Source organism: Rhododendron vialii, chromosome 3a, assembly GCF_030253575.1.
Source record: "Rhododendron vialii isolate Sample 1 chromosome 3a, ASM3025357v1".
Classification (NCBI taxonomy): Eukaryota; Viridiplantae; Streptophyta; class Magnoliopsida; order Ericales; family Ericaceae; genus Rhododendron; species Rhododendron vialii.
Genome location: NC_080559.1, coordinates 31262675 through 31274656, shown reverse-complemented (window position 1 = coordinate 31274656; position 11982 = coordinate 31262675). Strand labels below are relative to the sequence as shown.

General features: G+C 37.0%; 1 protein-coding gene across 6 annotated transcripts; it reads right to left on the bottom strand.

The window, feature by feature from the left end:
• Window positions 1–1178: 1178 nt before the first annotated feature.
• Window positions 1179–6494, bottom strand: LOC131319937 (uncharacterized). 6 transcript variants are annotated; one of them, XM_058350396.1, is made up of 10 exons: window positions 6280–6494; window positions 5370–5781; window positions 4825–5052; window positions 4614–4730; window positions 4263–4492; window positions 3557–4010; window positions 3099–3233; window positions 2820–2933; window positions 1544–2556; window positions 1179–1434 (listed from the first exon to the last, which is right to left on the bottom strand). In XM_058350396.1, exons 1-10 carry the CDS (start codon window positions 6391–6393, stop codon window positions 1357–1359), a joined length of 2895 nt encoding a protein of 964 aa, XP_058206379.1. In that variant the 5' UTR covers window positions 6394–6494; the 3' UTR covers window positions 1179–1356. The 6 variants fall into 6 exon arrangements, with proteins under 6 accessions (XP_058206379.1, XP_058206380.1, XP_058206377.1 ...); XM_058350397.1 differs by having other exon boundaries at window positions 3027–3233; window positions 4362–4492; XM_058350394.1 differs by having other exon boundaries at window positions 3027–3233; window positions 6280–6490.
• Between the last annotated feature and the right edge of the window lie 5488 nt (window positions 6495–11982).

The following is an 11982-nucleotide window of genomic DNA, read 5'->3' as shown; positions in this document are numbered from 1 at the left end:
TTCGAGTGGTTTGTTATGTCATTTTTGAAAAAGTGTTATAACCTAATATAATAATAATTAAAAAGGTTATGCCCATGATCTACACAATAGCATTTAATAGTTTTTTGGTTATGCACTTACATTGTAAATGGGGTTTGTTGACTAGAGACACCATAGCACTATCCAAAAACTAACAAAAATGTGTACTAGTTAAAATTTTACGCTATACTTTTGAAAGGATATCTATCTATCTATCTATCTATCTCTCTCTCTCTCTCTCTCTCTCTCTATCTCTACATCCATTTGGATTTTTTTTTATCAGCCTCTCTATTTGGATTATACGGACATAATAGCTGATGTTGAATGCCTCTCCACATATTTGATCAGAGAGACGGGTTTCCTCTCTCTATGTTTTGTCAAACTTTGTTGATTATTGATTATGTCGTGTGAATTTATTTTTGGGTTAGAGATGAATTCAAATTTTGGAGATGAAAAATTGAATTCAAATTTGAGCAATACGACAATGACTATTGTTTTAAATTTTTGCTCAGACATTACGCCAGACAAAGAATGAGGTATTAAATTTGGCATATCATTCTCACTTTAATTTTGCCTTCTACTATTATATATTCTATGTCTTTCTTGTGTTATTTATTTTATTTTATTTTTGGTACTTCGGAATATTTCATTCTGAGCATGAGGTTTGTGTACTTCTTTGTAACAACTCACTGTAGTCCGAGCCATTGAGATACCAAGAATTTTGGGATTCTATACTAGAATAAATTCAAAACGACGTTGTTTGGGGTGGCAATTGCTAAACAGACGAGGTGTCAAGGTGTCAAAGTCATAAAGATAAGGATTCTCAAATGAGAGCACCCGAACTCTATTAGCTAGCATTGAGGTTCCTTGAGGAGAGGTGAGCAACAAACTATTCCCATGGGAAATATTTTATTTATTTAAAACTTGCTCCTTGCATAGCATAATTGCAAATATGTTTGATTGATTAACATATGTACACATATCACATAGTTAACACCATATAAGTTTTTTACTCTTTTTGTTTAATAGATAAATTGCAGCATGTGAATTGATTAAGGATACCTTTCTTGTTTCTTTTCTTTGTGACAGTCTTATTACTCTAGTTGTAACAGTTAAACTTGAGAGATGAGGGGAGATAGAACAAAGAATGACAACCATAATAAGCAACTAAACATGCAAAATCTCTCAATTATATAAATCCCATCGTCAGCTGATGAAAACACCAAAATGACACTTCCAAAATGGAAAACAAGGCAAACCAAGGTTTGACAAGACAGACACTCTCAATCTAACATTTGTCTGATCAAAACCACACGAAATGGTTTAAACAACACCTCTTCAAATTTCATTTCCAGGTTCACTTGCCGCTAAACGATTCTCTGACAGGGATTGCAAAGCTGGTCTCGCCCTTCCTACCTGTCATCCAGTAAAGAAACAACTCTATCAATACACAAACACAACCTGTCATAAAAAGAATGTCATTTAGCAAAAATTGTTAGCGACAAAAAGTTTTTTGTGACTTCACCTTTGCAATATCCTTCTCTTCATGGATGTTTTTTCTGCTCGTAATCTGCAGCTTTTCCTTGAGCATCTTGGTTAGCTGCCTCATGCTTTTATCATTCAACGAATCCTCTTTCTTCCCCTTCTCTTTAATAAGATCCAATTTTCTCTCGCTGTTGTCAATGTTCTCCTTGAGCATCTTGTTTAGCTGCCTCAGACTTTTATCATTTAACGAATCCTCTTTCTTCCCCTTCTCTTTAGTAAGATCCAAATTTCTCCCATTGTTGTCAATGTTCTCCTTGTTTTCATCCAAAAGAATACTAATCTTTCGGCTTGTGGTTGGTGTCTTACTAGAAGATTTCTTCCTCGGTGTTACAGAAGCAGGACAAACGGCGCGGTCTGAATTTGATTGGAGCAAACTAGATGACATCTGTTCTGGAAGTGGATCAACTGCCAAAGTTGAGAATGGCATGTCAACTGGAAGTTCATCACTGGAAGACTTATCCGAGGGGAAAGAAAATGTACTTGGGTTTACAGCCATAAGATTGCCAATATTTGCAACATCTTGGGGAGTGACTTGATCACTGACATCACTTTCACAGATCACAGAGCAAGAACTCATTTGGCTATCTGTAACTGGAGGGCAGTCATTTGCGTTACTCAACTCGATAGCGGTGGCCTCAAAAATAACTAGTTGATCAGATTCTTCTCCACCTTTGGGAGTCACCTGAGTTACTTCTTCATTCCTCAACTGGTTGGAACCAAATGAATATTCAGCGTGATCAAATTCATCTTCGGGATCTTTCGCAAACATCATCACATCAGACTCTATGATGGCCTGGTTTTGCAATTCAATATCCTGCTTCTGATCTTCAGCGGCTACAGACACCCTCAAATTCAATGTATCGAATTCAACTTGTCCTGAACCTCCACTCACCAAATCATCAACAGGGTCCATGATATCATCTGAATCTTTCAAACCCAAGTCCTTTTCAGCATTAAACCCTTGTTCACCTTCCTCTGGCACCAAGCACTCGGCTGTAATAAAATTGCAGTTAGATTTAAAAAAGCTAACCAGAATCCAAAACTATGACAGACTGAGAATGGACTCAGATGATTAATGCCTTGTTCACTTCACAACTTTATTCAAAAAATATTTCTCAACTCAATCATTACTCTCATTTCTCTCTCTAACTTTTCAACCATTACTCTCATTTTTCTCTCCACTCATTTTTCAAAAACACTACTCAAATCATAAAGTGGTTGGAAATGATGAGAAGAAGAGAGGGATTAAAACCTACCCTCTTTCTCTGGGGCTTCATCTTCCAACTCTAGAGATTTCTCCAAGTTTTCTCCAGACAGCAAATCAGATTCGGCACAGCTCTCTGAACCCAATCCATCATCTGCATTTTGATCTGTTCAAAATGTTGTAACAGCATTTTGGATGAGTCAATTATTTTGGTACTGGAAAACATAGCTTTTTACTATACAACAGGAGAAAAGCTTACCCTTGATAGCATCGTCCTCACCCCCTTCTGGTGTGAACTTAAATGTGTTTTCTTCTGAAACCAAAACAATACCTGATTCATCAAGTACTTCAAAAGGTTGTTCCAGTTCTCTTGCATTCTCTGACAAATCATCAGACTTTTCAACCATAAGATCTTCCAAATCACCGTTCTTCGAGAAGTCATCTGTTTTAGTCTCTTGATTCAATCCTGCAACAGAAGCTTTGTCAGAATACATAAATAAAACTAGATACAAATTGCGTTGTAAACAATCACCAGTTCGTATTCAATTGGATAATAAAGCAAGAGATATAAGTCAATTCTTTATGCTAGGTGTCACTTTCAATAGTTGTCCAATTTATTAGTACGTTCTGAAGTATGTAAACAGAAAACTGTTTAAAGAGCTATCCATTCTATAATTGCTTTCATTTCCGAAATTATTGGATTACAAATAAAAAGGAGGTAACAAAAGAAAAAGAAAATAATCCACATGTTTCTATTGGATACAAATGCAAACGAGTAAATAGGCATACCTTGAATGTCCGATACTCTACCAAAATCATCAGAATCCTCTTTCCCACTCACTTTCATCTCATCAGCCATTTCCTCATCAGAACCAAAATCAATTGGTTCCATTCCTTCATCATCATTCAAGTTCAGTTCCATCATTTTCTTCTCCGACAACCTTGTCGATCTCCGTGAGTACATTTTCTGAACCGAAACCTCCTCCTTCTGATTCCCAGGTGTCTCCATTTTCCGTAAACTCAAAGCAACATCAATCTTTGCATTCTCCTCCTCTTCTGCGATTGCTCTTCTTGTTCCCCTCCGCGCCCTAGTCGAAATCTGGACGCTTTCAGCTTCTTCATTGATTGGTTTTCGCCTAGTAGTTGTTCTACCACCGGTACGAGGAACACACGGTGATGCTTTCACCGTTTTTTCTGGTGACTCAACAGAGGACGGATTCAAGAACTCTCCCATCCCTTGGACCTACACATCAAATTCATAAAATCAATATCAGCATAGACTTTGCTTATTCAAAGTTGGGTGGGCAAACATTAAAAGATTATCTATATTTTTGATCAACCCATTCAACTTGTAAGATACCATTATTCAACAAGCAGAATAGTATTACATAAATGTAAGGTAAAGTATAACATTACTTTTTCCAAAACTCTTGGTTGGGCGATCAAAAACAACCTCAGTATCTTTCACAGACATTATATCAAACATTATGATGACCTGGTTTTGCAATTCAATATGCTGCTTCTGATCTTCAGCAGCAGCACAGACACTTAAAGTCAATGTACCCAATTCCATTTGTCCTGAATCTTCACTCACCACATCATTAACAGGCTCCACAATATCAGCTGAATCCTTTGAACCCAAGTCTTTTTCAGCATTAAACACTCTTTCTGCGTTCTCTGACACCAAGCACTCGGCTGTAGCAATGTATCCAGAATCATCACTACCTGTAATGAAGTTGCAGTTAGATTTCAAAAATTCCAAAACTATGATTGACTAAGAATGCACTCAGATAATTAAAGTGGTTGGAAATGATGAGAAGAAGAAGAAGGGAGAGATAAAACCTACCCTCTTTCTCTGTGACTTCATCTTTCAACTCTCGAGATTTATCCAAGTTTTCTCCAGACAGAATATCAGAGTCAGCATATCCCTCTGAACCCACTCCATCATCATCTTCTTTTTGATCTGTACATAATGTTAATAACAACATTTTGGATGAGTCACTTATTCTGTGACTGGACACCATAGTTTCTAACTGTACAAAAAGAGAAAAGCTTACCCTTGCTCGCGTCACTGACTTCATCATCAACATCCTCACCCATTTCCGGTGTCAACCCAACTGTGTGTTCTTCTGAAACCAAAACAATATCTGATTCATCAAGTACCTTAGAAGGTTGTTCCAGTTCCCTTCCATTCTCTGACAAATCATCAGACTTTTTGTCCAAAAGATCTTCTAAATCATCGTTCTTCATGGGAAGATCATCTGATATTGTCTCTTGATTCAATCCTGCAACATAAGCTTTGTCAGAATACATATATAATAAAAAAATTAAAAAAAACTAGACACAAATTGCATTGTAAACAATCACCAGTGGAATCCGTAATCAATTGGATAATAAACCAAGAGATATAAGTCTATTTTTCTAAGTTAGGTGTCCTTTTTGTTTAAAGAGTTATCCATTTTAGTTGTGCCTTATGAAATACAGAAAATCAGAACCAAGCAACCACAAATTTGGATTACAAAGATAAAGGAGGTAACAAATGATTAAGAAACTACTCCACATTGTTCTGTTGGATGATAAAGCAAGCATGTAATAGGCTTACCCTGATCCTCCAATACTCCACCCAAATCATCAGAATGCTTTTTCACATTCCCTTCCATCTCATTAGCCATTTCCTTATCAGATCCTCCAAAATCAATCGGTTCGATCCTTTCCTCATTATTCAAGTTCAATTCCATCATTTTCTTCTCCAACAACCTCGTGGATCTCCTTGAGTACATTTTCTGAACCGAAACCTCCTCCTTCTGATTCCCAGGTGTCCCCTCTTCTGCGGTTGCCTTTCTTGTTCCCCTGCGTGCCCGAGTTGAAATCTGGACACTTGCAGCTTCTTCCTTGATTGATTTTCGACTAGTAGTTGTTCTACCACCGGTACGAGGAACACACGGCGATGCTTTCACCGTCTTTTCTGGTGACTCAACTGAGGACGGATTCAGGAATTCTTCAATCCCTTGGACCTATTAACACATAATATTCATGAAATCTATACGATGTAATTTTGCTTATACAGATTGTAAAGATACAATAAAAAAGACAATCAAATATATTTTCGATCAACCCATTCAACTTCGAAGATATCATCATTCAACAATCATAATTACGTACAATCTAGTGCATCTCTATCTAAAAAGCAAAATAATTTTACGAGAAAAATGTAAGTATTGCTAAAAACAACATATTATCTTTGCCAAAACTTTTGGTTGGGCGGGTATACGATTGTTCAAAAAACGATCTTAGGCGGGGCGAAGTTATACTATTTTAAATCTTGAAGAAAAAATAACTAATAAAATTCTGGTAAAAACTTAAAACTTGGGTGGTGGGTCACGTGGGTTCATTTTCATTTCAAGAAAATTGCCGATAAAAAAAGAAGAAGAAAATTTCAAGAAAATTACGACATGTAAAATTCAAGAAAATATTGGGAATGCATTATAAGGGATTGATAGAAAAATTCTTACGACATCGAGAGCTGTGAGAGCGTCGGCCATGGCGACGTTGGTGATGTTTGCCGGGATCTTGTTCCTCTTGCACAGGGCTTGGAGATCTCTCCTCTTGAGGCTGTGGAAATCCATCGCGATTGAATTGGTGGTTTAACGAGGAGTAACGAGGGTGTTACTGTGTATTCCAGAGAGAGAGAGAGAGAGAGAGAGAGCTGAGGTTGAAACGGGAGAGCTGCAGTGGAGACGAGGGTGGGGTAATATATAGGTGTGGGAAAGCCCTTCGGAATACGACCGTTGGAGCGGAGAAGTTTGAAATTTGAAATTTTCTTAACCTAGGTTAGATGAGACGGCTCTTGGGCTGGGCTGGGCCGTGGTGAAGTCGATTCGTGTCCCTGGACAACACGTCGTCATCATTAACGGATGGTTCGGTTAACAGATACATTTATGGAGGTGAATTGCGACAGTCCACTAGTGTTTTAGACGGTCCGAATGTTAATGAAACTTTTTCAGAAAAAAAGGGTTTTCTTTTCCGAAAAAGTTTTACAGTATTAACGTCCGGAGCGTCTAAAGCCGAAATGAACGACCGAAATCGCGCGGCTTCATGAATAAGGAAACCTCTTTTGGAAAAACTAAGGAAAAAATATTTTCGGATAAACTGTTTCCAAGACCAGTTTTCGGAATAATATATAGAACAACCCAATAGTTAATTTTAATTAAATTAAAAAAAAGCACTAGAAACCATGATTATTAAATGAAAGTTTTTTCTTTTTCTTTTTTTTACAAAATAGAGAAGATTAATAATCTTGTGGGTTTGCCCAGCTGCACGTACGAAATATCTTGGACAAAATATTTGTAATTAAATGAAAGATAACTCTCTCGAAAATTTATTTATTTTTATCAATGTTTTAAGCAATATTTGTTATCAATGTTTGAGATGAACAACTGGACCAACTGCTCTGCACCCGCTCGGCAGCAGTCAACATAGAGATTGGGAACAGAGAAGTGGTTCAAAGCAATTTAAAGCCAGAATGGGGATAGGGAGAACTGGAAGGGTAAGTGATTTCTCGAGAATTAGTAGTGGTGGGTTCATATTAAATTCTTCTGTTTTTACTCCTAATAATTAATTGGAAAATTCTAAAATCAGCTTAATGGGCTGACAATAGTTAGTATATGAATGTGTATAGAAGGGTATAAAAAGTACACAGAAATATGTGCTTTCTTTGTTTTCTAATGGGCTGACAATAGCAATACCGTAATTAATTTTTCATTTTCTGTTCTTCAATACCAATACCCATTATCTGCCGAGGTCCCGAGGAAGAGTGCGACTAAAACAAACCTCAAAAACGAAAACTGCTTTATGGGATTTGGTTCCCGAGAGAGCAGAACAAAGCAAAACCGGCGGCACACGGTGGATCCTCTATATCGAAATTTTATGTATTTTGGGTCGTTAGATTGTGTGATCAAACAACCGGCAATGCATTTTGGTACGGAGATTTAGAGAATTTTCGGTAGAAATGATCTCCCTTGAACGGCAGATGAACGGATAGACGGACAAAAAGTGAAAGGCTAAAATGATCCCGGCCATAGACTGCTTGAATCTGAGCCTTTGAGTAGTGTAGGGAAAATCAATCATGGCCATCCATCCAAATCCAAAGGCTCATTGGTGGCATGTCTTAATTAATGTAACGGCGACAACACAATTGCGCTCTTTCTTTTTATTATTAATGCATTTTTTGTTCTTCCTAAAAAAAATCCAAAGGCTCCAAATATATGGGATTTGAAAAACTGAGCCCTTTTAATCAAATAAAAACATATACTTTGAGAGAATTAATTTTGTAGCACAAGTATGCTCAATTAAACATGGACACCAGTGGATTGAAAAATAGGTAAATCATTAAAACCACCCATAAAAAGTAAGATGGATTTGCTAAAAACGATATGATTTTATGAATTTTCGACAAAAAACGTAGTAATTACTTACTATAGAAATTGATTCTACAAACCGTTTCATAAGGTATCACTTTACTATGTTAGTATATGGCTACGCTTATATAGTATGACCAAATTTATTACAACTGATTCGTCACGTAAAAAGTGACCACTTTTTTTTGAGAGAAATGTTTGAGATTTTTGAAATTTATAAATTCACGCCATTTTAAGCTATATATATCCACTTTTTTTTTTTGTCTTTTTGCTAACCATTAAGGTGTGGGCATCCCAAAAAATGGGGTGAGAATATAAATCGAGTTAAGAATTTTAATTTGGTCATAAGATATTATTAGAAATTTTTTGATTATTATTTTTCTTTATTCAACAATTTTTTTGGTTAATTTTTTAAAATTATTTATTTGTCTGGATGAGAGAACGTAAAACGTAAAATAATAGTATTACCAAACGCTTATTACTTAATCAGAACTGTTACCCAAATTATGCAACCTAGAGGGGGGGTGAATAGGATTGCTAGTAATAATTACCAATAAAAATTTATCTCTAACAATATATGCAAACAATAAGTATGCAATCAAAATAGAGAGATAGAGAGATAGAACCCGTTTATAGTGGTTCGGTCCGGATTTGTCCACGGTCCGGCCCTACTCCACTTCTCCTCAAGCAATTACTTGAAGGTTAGACTAATCTTTAAAAGATTACAACTTGTAAGTCTTGCGGGTGCTTACAAGAACCGAATGCCTCTAGCTTTCCCGAGGAGCTAGCACAACCGCAAGAATTTTCTCCGAAAACTTCTCAAAAACAATAACACCCAAATTCCAACCCGAATTTGGTCTTCTAAGCTTTCAAGTGTTTGACTCAAACACTCACTTAGGAAATACAAGTATGTGAAGAAGGTATGAAAATTATCGCTCACGACTTGTACAAATTTTCTCTCAAGAATAATATGAAAGTGGAAGAACAATGAGAATTTTTGGCTTTGATCTTTTGAGAATTTGCTCTTGCAATAATATGGAATGTTGTAGCTTGTGTATGTACTCATTAATGAGTTCTTGATGCCTTATATAGCCATCCATATGCTTCCTAGCCGTTGGAAACTAGCCGTTGGAACTAGCCGTTGGAAACTAGCCGTTTGAAACTAGCCGTTGGAAACTAGCCGTTTGAAACTAGCCGTTGGAACTAGCCGTTTGATAGAGTGGTCATCCGGGTGGTCGTCCGGTTGTCACAGCTTTCTGTTCAGACAGCCGGCTTGTCAGCCGGTTCGTCAACCTGTGGCTCACAATTTCATCTAAATAAACCGTTAAAGCATGTATTGAGCTCAATAAAGTCTTTGTAAATATAAATCATGAATCCAAGAGACTTTATGCTATATTTCAAGGTCACGAAAATATTTAATTCGGGAATCGACTTTTCGATAATTTTGTATTTGCCGAATAAAAATATCATTGAATTAATCATCAAAATAATTAATAGAGATGCATATAAATTTTCACAAATTATAATGCATACATTTTTCAACAATCTCCCCCTTTTTGATGATGACACAAAATGATAGTTTTTATTCAAGTAGGAGTTATGCCAATCTCCCCCTTAATACATGCACCAAAGCAGTTATCTATGATCAACGAGTAATAGCAATAATCATCAGATCATAGCAAGCAATTTTTTAAATTTGCCCAAAATGGCAAGATAGATCAATTAAAACTTGGCTTTTTCTCCCCCTGTGACATCATAAAAAAAACTAAAAAGAGAAAAACAATAGGGCCATGGTTCCAGCACCATGCCGCTCTTGCCCTGTAGCACTCTATCTTCGTTCATTGAGAGCTTGGCGTCCTTGATTTTCGTATTCTCGAATAATGGCTGCTACAACGGCAGCTATAATGCCAATCCAATACCACAGAGTATCCACATTTACATTCCATCCGAACCATGGTGGTATTCTCATGGTAAGTAACGCACACAGCAGAATGAAGATAAAGAGTTGCATCCAAATGGTTTGGATAAACAACCTGAACTCTGCTCGTTCGGCATCTCTTTCGTAAAACTCAATCGGTAATCCTTGCGGTATGTTTGCCATTGCTCGATTTTGAAGGATAGAGATTTGGAGAGTTTTAGGCCGAGAAAGAAGGAGAGATAGATAGATGAGGAGATAGAGAGAGTGTTGTGGAATTTATAGAGTATGAGAGAAGTGTTTGAAATGCTGCGCCGAATTGTTTGAAATGCTGCGCCGAATTGTTTGAAATGCTGCGCCGAATTGTTTGAAATGCTGCGCCGAAAGAGAGATAGATGAAGAGATAGAGATAGGATAGGGGATGCGGTAGAGATGCGGCGCTGAAAGAGATAGAGATAGGGGTGGCGCCGAATAGAGATAGGATAGGGGTGGCGCCGAAAAGAACAAGAATAGGGGAAGAAAATTGTGTTCGGGTGTTTATTGTTGTGTCCCCTTAATACATGCTCCCCCTAAAAGAGAGCTTTTTAAAGAATGCGAGGGGTATTACCGAGAATGATTATCCCTGCAAGCTTAGAGACAAGAAATTCATATCGGCGAAGTATATAAGAGACAATTTAAGCACTAAGCCATGAAGTTCATACAAACTAAGTGTAACAGACTTAATAAATCAGAGTTAGCAACGCAAAAGCTTGAATAAGTCTCAACCTCACGGTTGTCCGGTTGGACATCCGCTTGGACATCCGACTGACAAATGCAGGTTAAGTCCAGAAATCGTTTAAGAGGAGTAACATTAAAGACCATAAAACTGATTTTCTTCATACCAAACACAGGAAAATGAAACATATGATAAAATGTTTGGAGGGTGATTTCTTTATCAAGATCATTTGTACTCTCCATCAAGTATGATATTTACGAATTCAATCAACTCAACATTGAATCCAAAAAAAAAAACTTTTGACATCAAGAACACAACTTTTTCATAAATGATTAGACATGCCGAGTTCTCGTCGAATGAAACAAAATTGTTCTTCACCAAGGGGTTTTGTGAAAATGTCCGCCAATTGCTTGTCGGTACTAATAAAGTTAAGTTCAATATCCCCTTTTTGAACATGATCTCTTATAAAATGATGTCTAATCTCAATATGTTTTGTTCGAGAATGTTGAATCGGATTCTTGGTTAAGCTAATTGCACTAGTATTATCACATTTAATAGGAATATGATCATATTGCAAATTGAAATCCTCCATTTGTTGTTTGATCCACAATATTTGGGCACAACAACTTCCGGCCGCTACATATTCCGCCTCGGCGGTAGATAGAGCTACGGAATTTTGTTTCTTGCTATGCCAAGACACTAGAGAGTGCCCTAGAAATTGGCAAGTCCCACTTGTACTTTTACGATCAACTTTGAAACCTCCAAAATCCGCATCCGAATAACCAATTAAATCAAATGCAACTCCACGTGGATAAAACAATCCTAAGTCATGAGAACCGCCAACATATGTAAAGATACGTTTAATAGCTTTTAAATGCGATTCTTTAGGACATGATTGAAATCTAGCACACATGCAAACACTAAACATTATATCCGGTCTACTTGCAGTGAGATAAAGTAATGAGCCGATCATACCTCGATACATCTTTTCATTGACGGCCTTACCATTCTCATCTTTGTCTAGCTTAGTTGATGTGCTCATTGGTGTGCTCGTTGGCTTTGATCCTTCCATGCCAAACTTCTTAATAAGTTCTTTCGCATACTTGGCTTGGTTGATTAGGATCCCCTCATTAGTTTGCTTGATTTGAAGTCCGAGGAAGAAGTTAAG

Coding starts and splice junctions, on each gene's coding strand:
- LOC131319937 (XM_058350394.1), bottom strand. CDS start 6,393: ATGGATTTCCACAGCCTCAAGAGGAGAGATCTCCAAGCCCTGTGCAAG. Junction 4,011..4,262: donor ATATTGAATTGCAAAACCAG/GTCATCATAATG, acceptor TTTGATGTGTAG/GTCCAAGGGATGGGAGAGTT. Junction 2,934..3,026: donor TGAGGACGATGCTATCAAGG/GTAAGCTTTTCT, acceptor CATTTTGAACAG/ATCAAAATGCAGATGATGGA.